Source organism: Phragmites australis, chromosome 13 (assembly GCF_958298935.1).
Source record: "Phragmites australis chromosome 13, lpPhrAust1.1, whole genome shotgun sequence".
In the NCBI taxonomy this organism is placed as follows: domain Eukaryota; kingdom Viridiplantae; phylum Streptophyta; class Magnoliopsida; order Poales; family Poaceae; genus Phragmites; species Phragmites australis.
Window position 1 is genome coordinate 11,021,595 of NC_084933.1, and position 14,480 is coordinate 11,036,074.

The window sequence follows — 14,480 nt, forward strand, 5'->3', positions numbered from 1 at the left end:
TTTGGTCGAGCTCATATCCACTGGAAATGGCTCACGTAAGCTTTCTAGAATGTACAAGATTGCCTGAAACGGACTTCGTATGAGAGAGTTATGCTCGTTTTACTGGTGTGCTGTCCTATGACTCGATCACGACCACGACCATGACTAGAACTCAACCTCGAGTCCGGACCTTCAAGGGGTGACATCCGGGTAAAGTTGTGGTGCTTCTCCTATGTTCCTAAATAATAAAATATCACAAGAATTTAGTAGTAATCCATCCAAGGAAGTATGAACAGCAAGGAACGAGTTTACCTGGTGGTTTAATTATCGCACACGTGATCTTGTAATTGGAACTTTTATGATTTGAGGATTATTAGCGGTATTGATCGTATCCGAATGAGCCATAGGCTCATCGGTTCGAAGGTGCGAATGAAGTGAAAAGGAACGCACCATAAAATCGTCATCAAGGTCCAGACACATAAAGAACCGCTTACCAAAAGTCTCCACATCAAAAGATGTCGACATCCGAGCTTAGCTACCAAACTGACAAAACGGACGTTTATACCAGTGTCACTCATGGGGTGGTTCTTCTAAGAATCGATGATGCTCTCCTCCTATTCTCTCACGCACACTACTTTGCTACGCTCACCTAAAAGCGAAACAAGGGTACAAGGGTACCTATCGGCACTAGAGTGCCGACTGGGCTTGTCAGCGTACCAACCACCAATAGGTACCGTTGTGGCATTGCCAACTCAATAGAAGTCGAGACCCACCACCAATCGAAGAACCAGTGACGATACAAGCATGTCGACAGACGAAACGCTGACATAATGCTATTTTGACAATTTTCTATAAATAGATATTATTTTTGTAATTTTCCAATAAAATATTATTACTTAAAAAATAGACAAAATTCAGAGTTCTGCCTCAAAGATCAGTATGCTGAGACCATCACACCCGATGGTATACATGTGTATGCTTCTCTCGCATCTATTAGCTATACAAAAAGGTTCCTCGCTAAAAAATACAATACAAAAAGATGATACAAGGGCAAACAACGTGGTGCGGACAGCTGCAATATAACCTGTTCTCGCTATTTTTATGCACTATCTACATGGTCGAAACAGGGCAACGCAGCTAAGCTATAATGTATACCTAGTCTATAAATACTAATCTTGCTATTCAATCATGTAAAACTGAACAAGCCAATCTCGGGTAGTCGGGTGTCGATGACCGTATGAAACTTAAGGCCAGTCTCATCACGTCGTTTAGCTGCAGACAAAATGTGTTCCCCAAATTTTTGGCCTTTAGTCTCCTTGAAGATGAACCCCAATGATTGATCCAGCTAGCTGCACCCTCTTGTCTGACTGATCACCGAAATGCACCGCCTGAGCTGCTCCCCGGCACGCCCAGGCCTGACAGTATTAATGTCGCCCCATTTCAAGCATGAATCCATATCCATTCCCCCCTGCTCTTTGCTCAAGTTCGGACACCATACGCCCGGAACTAACTGGACAGAAGACCGGTTCAGCAGCTCATCGTCCAGCTTCTTCAGCACTGGTGCATTCTCCTCGAACCTCCTCGCAAAGGTGGCACTGCTGTTTACCATGTTTTCAAAATGCGATTCATCCAGAACAAGTGGATCAAGGCCTGGAGTATCATCCCAGACAAAGTACCGCAGGTCGCCATTGACAGTTGTGTTTCTGAAGTAGTAAGAGTTGCAGATAAGAGTCTGGAAGTAGGATTCCATGGAGTAAGCTGTGTTTGCAAAGTACATCAGTAGCTTGCGGGGCAGGTTGTCCCAACCAAGCACACAGTGTTCAGTGAAGTTCCTACTCAGAATTACCCATGGGGAACCTGCAAGACATAAAATGCTACTAATTATCAGGACCTTTTGCACACACGAATAACAAATAAGTATCATGAACAAAAAAAAATTCAACTCCTAAGTACAGAATGATAAACTATTATTGAAACATTATACTATTGTTTAAGAGATATGTTTTCTACTAAATGATACATTAGAGGTGTTTGTATCTAGAATTTGTTTTCCTTTGGAAAACTACTGTTTTTGTACGAAACTTATCTCCAGAGTACATTAATAGTCCAGGTAATAACAAATTACATTATCGAATTTCATTTGTAATCCTCATTGGTTCAAATTAACAGCTATGTTATTTGTTTGAAAGTAGCAAAGAGGCTTCATTGACATATCAAATAATAGATGGGCTATAACCAACAAAATCGTATCTAAAGGGTTTGATTGCAAAGATAATCAAAATTGAATAGTTTTGAGGCTCAGATAATCAAAAATAGTTTTTGAGGGCTTATTAAATTTTTTAATTATGTCAGGTGTTACAAAGCAACTTTTTTGTGGAAATTCTTTGACTTTCCAAATAATCCTGAACTAAAAATAATGCCTTGACACACCTGTGAATATCTTGAATGCATCAGGCATTTGTCTTATTTCTGTTGCAGGGAAGGGTTCAGTGTTTTTGTCCAAATATAGACTTGGATCAACAATAATTTTTTCAAATCTTTCATGCCTGCAAGGGAGAATAGAAAGGAATTCTTAGGGGATAAAACAGAATAAAGTTAGTAACAATCTAGAGATGGTCCAACCAGCAGAACTCACTCTTTCCATCCAAGATCACTTGTGTGATCAATGAAGTTGAGATCCCTTGGTACAGAAGAAAAGGCATAAAGGAGATCTACATGAAAAACAAAACGCTTACAGTGAAAAAAGAGTAATATTGTAGTAAGAAGTCGATAAACAGTATGCCGATAAACAAACAAACAAACAATGAAACACTACATGCCAAAATGTGCGATGTATATTACTCGTAAGCTACCAGAACTAGAGGATTTATCTTCAGTTGACTCTCACCAAATGGATGTCTTAAAATCCAAGACATGGAAATGTGATTGCTATTTTTTTTTTCATGTTCTCATCGAGGGAAATTCTGCATCAAAGACATGAAAAATGCTAGTGCTCTTCTTCCTTCAGGCTCTCATCAAGAGGATTTGCAACTCCACTTCCTCATGAGGACAGAAACAATCATTATTCCTCAACTTTTGAACAACTAGGGCTCAAATAACTCAGTGACACAACCTAAGAGCATCCCCAAGGGATTAACTACGCGGACAAGAATCTCTTCACGAAAGGATTTTCGTTCCCTTCAGCGCTCCAATAGCTTCCTTTCACTGTTCCCGTCACAAAAGGATTCTCAAGGCCATTCCCTCTAAGACAGGATTCTCTCTCCTTTTTCTTCACGAATCCCTTCGAAGGGAAGCTGTTGGAGATGAAAGAAAATAAAGGAAATGGGAACAGGGAGGGGAGGGGAATCAGGAAGGGAACGAAATAAAGGGAATATGGTTGGGGATGATCTAAGGAGAACCACCTGGGAGCTGTGGATCTTGTATATTTGAAATTAGCCCCAGAAAAAATATGAAACAATCACAAGAACAATAGTGAGCAGAGCCCGATTGAAGAACTTACTTGATTTAGCCACGAAACAGAAAATCCTGATTCTAACCAATGGCAGACCTACGAAATACGTGTATCACCCCAAATCTGTCATATTATCATATACAATGAACCACCAATCTGTCCTACTATCATATACAACCAACGGTCTTGTGTTTTATTTGAACAATTTCTCCATTTATAACTCTTACTGGGCATCAAGGACCCGACAGTTTAACTACTCAACTGTATTGAACAATTGATTGTGAAGGGTCGTTGTAAAATTGATCGTGGAAGTACCATAGACAACTACCAGTACAAGACTTTTATTGGCCAATGTGGTCCGTAAGCACGGCTCAACAACAACGGTGAAGATAGTACAGTGTTGGAACAACCAAAATCAGAACTCGACAAAGTTGCAACTAGTACCCGACAGTTTCAAGGACCAGCAGGATGCCGACGATCAATACCAGGAGCTTCAAAATTCAAAACGTAGGATTTCATGCCAACTCATTGCTTGTGATGCTAATTCTAGCCATCAACAGCTAAAGAAGGCTGCATGCGATGCCTCAACTCCCAAAATCGAACGTACCAGGCTATTCTATGAATTGTACGGCACAACCAACTAAGCATTCTTGAACACTACACAACGAATCACATCCCGATCACGGCGATTAAAGAATCGCTTTCCCTCCTGCCTAACATCAAGGAAATTTAGCATGTTTGTCACTTGCGATTCTATATTTCCATATGAATTACTAACCAGATTCTGCTAACCGTCATCGGCTAATGAACACTGCAAAGTGGACAGTGTAAGTGTGTACCACACAGAGCTAGCGTCATGTTAAATGCTTTACCGTCCTGCGTGACGAGCGGGTAGTCCTCGGCGCTGAGCGTGACGAGCCAGTCCCAGTGGGCCCCTGCCCTGAGCAGCACCGCCGCCCCGTGCAGGACCGCGGCTAGCACCGACGACCCCGCGCGGTCGACCGCGTACCCCTCCCCCAACACGTCGACGTTCCGGAACTCCCTCCACGCCGCCTCCCCCTCCGCCCTTACCGCGGTGGCCAGCGATTCCCTCTCCTCGGGCGCCGCGCCGGCGTCGAGGTGTAGCAGGTAGCGGTTCCGCGGGTGGTACACCGCGCGGAGAAGGCGGAGGACGCGTCGCGCGTCCCCGCCCGTTCCGGAGATCCAGTACGCGAAAGAGGGCGGGCGGCTGGGCCCCCACTCAGCCCGCGGCGGCGAGGGGTGAGACGGGCGGGAGGACGGCCAGGCGAGGCGGGGCGAGTAGGAGGAAGGGGTGCAGAACAGGAGCAGCAGCGCCGCCGCGGTTAGCGCTGCCGCCGCTAGGCACGGGGGCAGCTGGCGCGGCCGCATGTTCGACGGTGCTGCTGGCTTTGCCGGGGAGGGTTACAGCTGAGTCACGGCATGCGGTGCGGTGCGGAGGAGGACGGGTAGTGGCGTGGCGTCGTGGCGCGGGTGGAAGCGAAGCCGGAGCGGGGCAGGCGGTTCGAAAGGGGAGGGGTGAGGTGGCGCGGCGTCGCACGGCGGGACTCTGACCGGAGGAGGTTGGGGAATGGGGAGTTACCAGTTGGCATTTAGTCGTGGTGGGCCCGCGCGGGGTTTAATTGCCGTGGCGTGTGGGTTTGGGCGGGGCGGTGGTGGTGACCTAGCCCGTCACTGCCGTTACGACGCGGATGATCTCAATTTTAGTTTGGCTTCTGCTAATCTGCTAAACAACTAAATAGTGCTTTTATCGTCTGCGTCATCTTCACGTATCTCTCGCCACGCGTGGAGATGACATTAGGCGATAAAGACACTATTTGGTTGTTTACGAGAAGCCAAATTAAAATAGGATTATAATTTAGAAATTTGATTTCCGTTTAGATAAAGATTAAAATTTAGTTGTGTCAAAAAAAAAATCTATAGCAAAGCTAGATAAAATTTTTGTGTCTAAAATAATTGCTGTGATTTTTGACCTACCAAAATTTTAATTTAGTCTAAAATTAAACACTACTTAACATGATCAAATTTTAACCTGACTTCATTTTAATATGACTTATTGGCGTGCGAACTAAATAACCTCAAAATCCACCCGTGCTCTTCTTCTAGTGCCTGTTGGGTATCCAAACTCATTGGGTATTACCCACTTAAATTGGGCATGCGTAAATCGACTCGAGATGGGTCGGCAGCGCGTGGCGTTCTCACGTGCTTGCTGGGGGTTGAACCGTTGAAGTTGAACGGTGGCTTTGTGGCCGGACGCGGTAGTGGTGGTTGGCCGAACGGTCAGTCGGTCGGTCGTTGACGAGCCGGTTGGCTTTGTTTTAATTTAAGCTACCAAGAAACTGGCCTTCTGTCACTGCCTTATGTGACTTGGGCAGAATTCTAATTTTAAGAATTTTTAAAGTTAGATATATTTAACTTTAAAAAATTATAGTATATTAAAGATGTTTAATCAAGTTTTCTTTTATATATTTTAAATTAAAATATATGCTTAATCTATTTTATTTTAGCCTACAATCACATATCTAAGATAAAGGTAAGGTCTAAAATTCTATTAAACATGGTCTACATAGTTTGGTGGCCTGATAAACTAAACGCAGACACTAGCGCTGGGAAGTACTGGCACACGCCTGGCTCACTTGAAGATGGAGGAGATATGGGTCCGTAATGAGATGACTCGTAATGTAAGCCGAACTTTACTAACTACTTTTGGCTTATAAAATGGAATGCCATGCGCAGATTAGCCTATTGGGTCTAGCTACAGACATTCGGGATCAGTGAATTTGCATTCATCTAACACAGTGTTAGAATCTAAGTTCCCAAACAAAAAAGATCTTATTTAAAGGGGAAGTTGAAAGCTCCTGGTGTGATACGTGTTTAGAGGATGAATAATCTTAATTTCTCTATCACATCAGTTTCAGTATGATCTTATTTATAACCCGTACTCAACCACTCCACGCTAAGATTTACAATTTCACCCCCTCAACTGCTACATTCTCGGTATATTCAAGGGTATTATAGTACTATCAAGTACATTTGTATAATTAAAATTGTACCCTGAGCGACTATGTGGGCTTCGATGTCCACTGGGCGTCTTCGGCCAGTCTTGTGACTGCGTCGCGGGTCGCTCTTCAGCCTCCAACCGAAGGTTCTCCACGACCTTTGCCCCTCCTGCCCTCCGGTGCGCGGGTTGACCTTCGGCCTCCGGCCGAAGGCACGCCAGAGCCTTCGCCTACACGGGCGGGTGAAGTCGCAGATCAACCTTCCGCCTCCGACCGAAGGCCCACCCAAGCCTTCGCCTACGCGGGCGGGTGAAGTCGCGAATCAACCTTTGGCCTCCGTCTGAAGGCACGCCAGAGCCTTCGCCTACACGGGCAGGTGAAGTCGCAGATCAACCTTCAGCCTCTAACCGAAGGCCCGCCCAAGCCTTCTCCTACGCGGGTGGGTGAAGTCGCGGATCAACCTTCGATCTCCATCCGAAGGCCCGCCATAGCCTTCGCCTACACGGGCAGGTGAAGTTGCGGATCTACCTTCGACCTCCGACTGAAGGCCCGTCATAGCCTTCGCCTACACGGGCGGGTGAAGTCCCGGATCTACCTTCGGCCTCCGACCGAAGGCCCGCCATAACCTTCGCCTATATTTCCTGAAACACAACTGCAACATTCATCAGTGCTCAGCCACCGGCGGATTTCGACTTGCCATCTGAAGGGGTACAGGAGATCATCTCCCAACAGTAGCCCCCTACAGGTAAGGTTCATCTTTGAGGGATCAAGCCTGTAAATCAGATGATATAGCTCAACGCCGTCCCCTTCGGCCCGTCGAAGGCTCACGGGGGCTAGGTTAACTTTTTAGCAGATTGCCCCCTCAACTGTTCATTTTCACTAATGTTTTTTTTTTTTTGCTGGTATGACCATCCTGCCCCTGTACAACCATCGTATCAAGGACATTAAATGTCTTCGCTGCATACTAAAACGTCTTTTAAGGCTACGGTTCAACTTCCGACGCGTCTCGTTTTAACCGCCGCTCCCCCTTTTTCACCGCTATAAATATGCTCCACGCGGTAGTTTATTTTTTATCGCGTGAACTCGCTGAAGCTGTAGCTCTCGTACGAAGTCTCTTGCGGTCTTTTCGCTTCCGATGTCTCTCCCAATCTCTCAAATTCCGAAGCTCAGTGCGATGGCTCTGAAGGTCAGGGCAAATCGCCCGAAGACTTACTAGATTGGACAGTCCAAGGTAGATGATGAGGTGCTAGTTGGGATTGTAAAGGAAGGCTTGATCAGTGATGTGTCGAAGGTTAGGCTTCCGGGGAGCCATGAGACACCGGAACCCACAGATGACGAAGCTATCGTCTTCGTCGATTACTTTCGTGCGGGTCTCCGCTTTCCATGCGACGAGATGGTCACGAAGGTTTTGAAACTATTTGAAGTCTACTTGCATTAGCTCACGCCCAACGCTATTGTACGGCTTGGCCTATTTGCTTGGGTTGCCCGGTCTGAAGGAGAGAAGGCATCAGCCAGGGCCTTTGCCGCCGCCCACCGACTCCACACCAGCCAAAGCCGGTCTTCGCCCGGAGTGTGCAGAGCGAAGCCCATTATGGATGCTTAAACTTTACTTACCGTGCTGGGCTGACTACGCCAGCCATTGTATATAAGAATAAGTGGCCGAAGGACTGGACATAGTGGTGGTTCTACCACAAAGTGGACTAGGAAGATTTTCTTGTTTCCAAATGTGAAGAAGTGAAGGGGAACCATGCCCTGGATGTGCAGTTGAAGGCCTCTCAACAGCCGGCACTTGAGGCCTTCGCTAGGTGTGCAAAGTACATGTCCGCTCAGGATCTTATAGAAGAATTCATTGCAGCTGGAGTATGGCCCCTTAGCAGGGACTGGAGCATCCCGGAGTTCGGAGACAAGGCGCCAGAGGGACTCTGCTGCCCCCACCCTACTCTGCAAGGTTTCACAGGTATTGTGTTTTTTTTACGTTCCTAGATGCATCTTTGCTGTCATTTGCTTATCCTTCTTGCTCTTTTCCAGACCTAACGGTAGCCGAGGTCGAGGCCAGGGCTATGATGCTTCTTGGGAAGTTCACCCAGGGCGAAGCCCAACTATGCGCTGAGCAGGGTCTCGGCCGAAGGCTCAACCGAATTTTGGAGTTTAGGGATCTTGCCTACAAAGACAGACCGAAAGAGAGCGCGCCCTTACTGGGTCAAGGTGGAGAGGGCTCCCCAGTCGCTGACATCGACGGAGAACCTCCCACTGGTGGCTAGAGGTAACGAAGACATCCAGACCCTTCGCCTCAGGGAGGCAGGAAGAAAAAAGCCCTCACCCTCAGGAAGAGGCCTCGCCAAGTAGCCTTCAATGACCTTCGTGAGGAATTGACTCCCAAGGGTTCAGTGGCCCTCTGGGTTGTACCCCTCTGACAAGAGCCACCAAAGGGCACACAGGGCCCTCGCTCCTCCTAGTCGAAATCATCCTTTTGCATGCGCGTGGATCTTCCCACACTAATCCTTAGCGACGAGGAGGAGGAGCCTTCAGATTTGCGTACAACCGCTAAGCCAGCGGCGGGGGAAGCTGGGGTCGAAGGGGCCGACAATATTGAGGCGGTAGCCGACTCGTCATCCTCCTCTTCGTCCTCGAGTTTGTCCTCTGACAAGTCGTCCGGTAGCCACAGAGCCACAGAGACGAAGGCGGGAAGGGGCTTATGAGTCATGGTGGTTTAATCAACGCGAAGGCTATTGAAGCCGAGGCATTCAAGATTTCATCGTTTGAACCAAGCTCGGGGGAGGTTAGCGATGCGAAGAAAATGTTTAGCACCTTTGTCCTACCCGAGCTTGAGATTTCCCTCACGCGGAAGCCTGCCGCCAAACTCATTTATGCTTCGGACATGGCCATTGCGAAGGTATTTGTATATATTTTATTATGTTTATTTATTTATTACCTTGCTGCATTGTTTATTTTGTTACTCGTTCTCATACCCGTGCGCTGTCGCAGGCCATGCTTATTTCGCGCGCTCAACGCAAAGAGGCAGAAAATTTCGAAGCCCGCACAAGGAATGAGGAGGCGCAGAGGGACATGTTCCAGGCCCAGGCGAAAAAAGCCGAAGCCCAAAAATGTGAATTCATGCACCGAGCGAGGGAAGCTGAGACACGCTTGCAACAGCTTGAAAAGGAAATGAGCTCCCTCCGCTCAGGCAAGCAGAGCACTGAGGAAGAGGTCACGTGCTTCCGGCAAAATCTAAAGGCATCCGAAGCACAAGTTTCGGAGCTGCAAGCACTCTACACCACTGAAACAGCTAAAGCACAGCGGCTGCACGAAGGACAAGGTGAGGCGAAGGCGCTATCCAAAGATGCCCTTAATGTGCTTGGAGAGCTAGAGCCGAAGGCCATTGCAGCCTACAAAGCCATCAGCAATACCTTTGAAGAGATTTGTGCTTCGGCCATGCCTCCAACGCCTAATGTTGTTGGGCTGGGTGGGCTTATAGGATGGATCAACGAAACCGGAAGCCTTCTGCCCGTGACTCAATTATATGACAACTTTTGCGCCATGGTCTCAGCCCGGAGTTTAGTACAGTCAATTGAAATGATCGGCTGTGACCATCATGTTGCACTTCAAAAACACACCTTCCGCTACCCGACGGATATGTCTACTTCGGCCATGTTGAGGGCATCGAAGGCCACCGCACGGTCGTTTACCACTAATTATTGGTGTAGACACGGCCGCGAACTCGCCCTCCGGGAAGCGGAAATCAACCGCCAACGAGTACGTTTTTTTTGGTATAATTAATTTTTTCTTAGATGTCTGCACATTCATCAAACCTTTCTATTGCAGGCGAAGGCGAGGGATGACCCTTCGGCTAAGGCGACGACCACAGCGGCTGAAGAAACCGGGAAGGTGTGACGAAAAAGCGCGAAGCGTTGCATTGGGTCTTGACATTTTGTTATTGACTGAGGCATTCTGTAATATATATTATTTTTGTTTGTTCTTAAATGTTTTGACTATCTTCGCTCCCTGCGCAGGTCCTCCCCTCGGACATTGCGCAGATAGTCGAAGACGCTGTTCCCATCACTATGATGCGAGACAATTTTTTTGTGTCTTGATCTTGCTGGGACTCCTTCGCTGCCGCCATCCAGATATAGATTTTGAGAGGTATTGGAGGGAGAAGTGTAGGGCTTATGACGCGATGAATGCCAAATCTAAAGCGTTTTAGAATCTTTTAGCCCTTCGGTTTTAGATACCTGTAGGGCTAAGCGCAAGTCCCGTCGGATTGCACGTGGAGATGTCGAACCTCCGCATATTCTCATCGACCCAAAGCCCGAGCTGGAGGACGACAACGGCGGGCTCCTGCCCCGCCAATTTCAATTTTGTTACCGCCGAGGGCCCTCTTCGCTAATAGTGCGACATACTGAATGATGAGCAATGTTGGCCTGATCTTCTGATAGGTAGCGATAAGTCGGTGGGTGGAGAACTCGACGTTGATGATCCAAAGACTTCGACCCGAACAGACCGTCTCCCTTACAATCACTACACCACAGCTCCGTTGGTTATCAACCGTGTCGCGCGGTTGACCTCGCTAAGAATGCTCAATCCCTGCAAGCGTACCGAGAACACAAGCAAGAACGTAGAAGATGCAATCTGAAATATTACGTATAGAATTCAAGCACTCGAAGTTGGGGTTCCACAAACACTTGCGGGGCCTAGTCGGTCCGGAACAAGAGCGAAAATCTCACAACTGTGTGAAGATCAATATCTAAGCAAAACCCAACCCTAATTAGGGTGGCGGCTACTGTATATAAAAGACTAGGGTCGGCCAAGGACCTCTGGACGCGTCCCTAATGGACTCCAACACGTTACACGGCCCAACGGCCCAAAAAGATGGTGGCGTAGCACCCTGACAGATTCTGAGCATTCACTTGTTTCGACGATTCCTGTTGACTCATAAAGAATTTGGATATGGAACTAGTCCCGTTGGAAAGCTTATCTCCTTAGCTTTCCAACCATGTGTAGAACGTTGAAAAAGGAGTCCGTATGCATACTGGGCGACGATTTTAGTGCAGACTGGTCCTGGACTCCGAAACGGACTCGAACTTGATTGGACCTCCACCTTGGTTTGGGCGCCCTTGCTGTTCTTCTCCCGTGTTCCTAAGTAATAATACATCACAATTATTCAGTAGCATCCCATCCTTATCAAAATATAAAGGAACACTAAGGAACGAGCTCACCTCATGATTTAGTTGACGTGCACGAGCTCGTGTCAATGGACCTATTGTTGGAGGAATACACACTGTGTGTGTATCTGAAAGAGTGATGTCCTCATCACCGAAGGTGGGAGCACTCCGCATGTATCTTCATCCACCACTTCATCTTCTTACGTTGGATCCCCATTGGACCCAACATTTCCTTTTCATGCTAGTCAAGGCATAGCCTTTCAATTTGGCTTTAGCTGATGGTATAAGAATTTTGTTGATCCTAATATTGATGATTTTGCGGAATAAAAGATGTTGAGACAATTACTATGTTTTGTTATTATACTTGTGCTTATCGAGTTGTCTTCGACAACATCACGCGCAAAGTGTGATCTCAACAACATTGTCCCGCCCTACTATAAAGCCCTAGGGACACTTGGCAACAACGCAAGTGAAGCATCGCTCGGGAAACACCGTCCCCCCTGACTTTAGAGCTGTAGGGACCTTCGGCAGCGATGCAGGCGAAACATTATTCTGAAAATGACGTCCCCCCCCCCGACCTTAGAGCTGTAGGGACCTTCGGTAGTGATTCAAGCGAAGCATCATTCTGGAAACGCCCCCCCCCCCCCCCCCGACCTTGAAGCCGTGGGGACCTTCGGCAGAGGGGACTTTACGCTTAACGGCCCGGTAGTGCATGACTTGATTTCGTGTTGTAATTGCTATTTTTATTCCGAAGGTTTGTTTCTCCTTTGGCACGGGGGTAGGCACTCTTAGCCCCTGACTTAGCCGAGAGGTGCGCCGCCTGCTTTTAGGTCGAGCAGCTCTTCGGCATATTTTTTCTTTGAATGTTTGTTTCTCCTTCGGTGCGGGGGCAGACACTCTTAGCCCTCGACTTAGCCGAGAGGTGTGCCACCTGCTTTTAGGTCGAGCAGCACTTCGACTTTTTTTTCTTCGAAGATTTGTTTCTCCTTCTATGCGGGGGCAAGCACTCTTAGCCCCCAACTTAGCCGAGAGGTGTGCCGCCTTATTTTAGGTCGAGCAGCACTTCGGCTTTTTTTTTTCTCGAAGGTTTGTTTGTCCTTCAATGCGGGGGTAGGCACTCTTAGCCCCCGACTTAGCCGAGAGGTGCACTGCCTTCTTTTAGGTCGAGCAACACTTCGACTTTTTTTCGGTCGAAGGGTAAGGTGTCTTTCTTTGACACTTCGCATCTCAAGTTTTATAGCAGGTTCTCGGTGCACTTCTCATCGATTGATGTACTTGTTTCAAAGGCCTGCAACACTTCGACGATGAGTTATGCATACTCAACCAAAGTACATGCTTTCTTGAGGGTATTTCCATATATATTAATGTTTACAAAGGTCGCTGCCTCGTTAAAAACCTCACACCCTAACGAAGGGTTCCCCATGTGAGGAAAAGAGTACAGCTCTCGTACACTTCTGATTACATGAAAGGAAAACAAATTACATAAGTGTTGCACTGGTTCGTGTGCTTCGCCTAGTGATGCGAAGACTTCCTCCATTACTACACATAGAACTTGCTATGGTTGTCCGCATTCCAAGTATGCAAGAGCTCATCGCCATCTACAATAGCCAAGTGATAGAACTTGCTTTGCAGTTTTCCCATGGCTGAAGCATTGTTGAGTCTTCGTAGTACCAAATCCTCAGGGGCAAAGTCCTTTAAGGACACTTTCTTGTCTCTCCATCTTCTAGTCTCCTCCTGGTATTTAGTCAAGTTTTCGGCGGCATGTATTCTCATTTCCTCAAGCGTATCTTTTGATGTCAATTCTTCACTTTGCGCCAATTCATTTGCGACCCTAAATGATCTATTTTTACACTCTTCTAGAGTTATCGCCTCTTCGCCGAAGATTAGACAAAATGGTGTGAAACTGGTCGTTCTTGTTACTGTTGTTCTTACAGACCATAAGACCTTCGGTAACTCTTCCACCCACTTTGCTTTTGGCAGGCCTTGCAGATGCCTCGCGACACGAGCAAAAACGATGTCATTTGCCCTTTCCACTGCTCCATTTGACTGTGGGTGATACACAGATAAGAAGTGGACTTTGATTCCTAGGCCTTCATATAATTGCTTGAATCCTTCACTATCAAATTGCGTGCCGTTATCAACGGTCACTTCGCGTGGGACTCCGAAGTGGCAAATGATGTTCTGCCACAAGAATTTTTGGATATTTCTTGATGTTATATTGATCAGCGGCATTGTCTCCACCCACTTGAAGAAGTACTCTACTGCGACAACAACGTAACGTAAGTTTCCTGAGGCAACTGGCAACTGGCCGACAATGTCAATTCCCCACCGTGTTAATAGCCAGATTGGTGGTATGAGCTGTGTCTTTGTCGAAGGCCTGTTTGATCCCTTCGTCAAGTACTAGCACTGCATACAACTTCGGACTATATACTCCGCATCACTGACCGCCTTCGGCCAAAAAAATCCTTGCCTGAATACTTTTCCAACGAGGGCTCGAGTGCCTACGTGTGAGCCACACAGTCCTCCATGTATTTCTCTCAGCAATTTTTGCCCTTCTACCTGGGATATACATCACAGCATAGGTGCACAGACTCCAATCTTGTACAAGTCGTACCCCCACAATTTTGTAGTTCCTGGCTCTCTGGGCCCTACGCTTCGCTTCAACATTATCTTCGGGCTCATAGTAGCCGTGAAGATAAACCATTATGGGAGAGCACCAATCTTCACTTTCAATTATAGCAACTGAGCGTGCCTTCTGCGAAGAGACCTCTACAGCTGGCACATTCAACTTCTGGTAGAATGCATCTGGTGGTATTGGCAGATTTTGTGATGCAGCCTTTGCGAGGTCATCTGCTTCAAAGTTGTCATTTCTTG

General features: G+C 47.1%; 1 protein-coding gene across 1 annotated transcript; it reads right to left on the reverse strand.

Annotated features, from left to right (window-relative positions):
- Nucleotides 1-841: 841 nt before the first annotated feature.
- On the reverse strand, nucleotides 842-5,078 carry LOC133888195 (beta-glucuronosyltransferase GlcAT14A-like). The gene is made up of 4 exons (XM_062328345.1): nucleotides 4,303-5,078; nucleotides 2,615-2,690; nucleotides 2,410-2,525; nucleotides 842-1,836 (listed from the first exon to the last, which is right to left on the reverse strand). Exons 1-4 carry the CDS (start codon nucleotides 4,817-4,819, stop codon nucleotides 1,325-1,327), a joined length of 1,221 nt encoding a protein of 406 aa, XP_062184329.1. The 5' UTR covers nucleotides 4,820-5,078; the 3' UTR covers nucleotides 842-1,324.
- Between the last annotated feature and the right edge of the window lie 9,402 nt (nucleotides 5,079-14,480).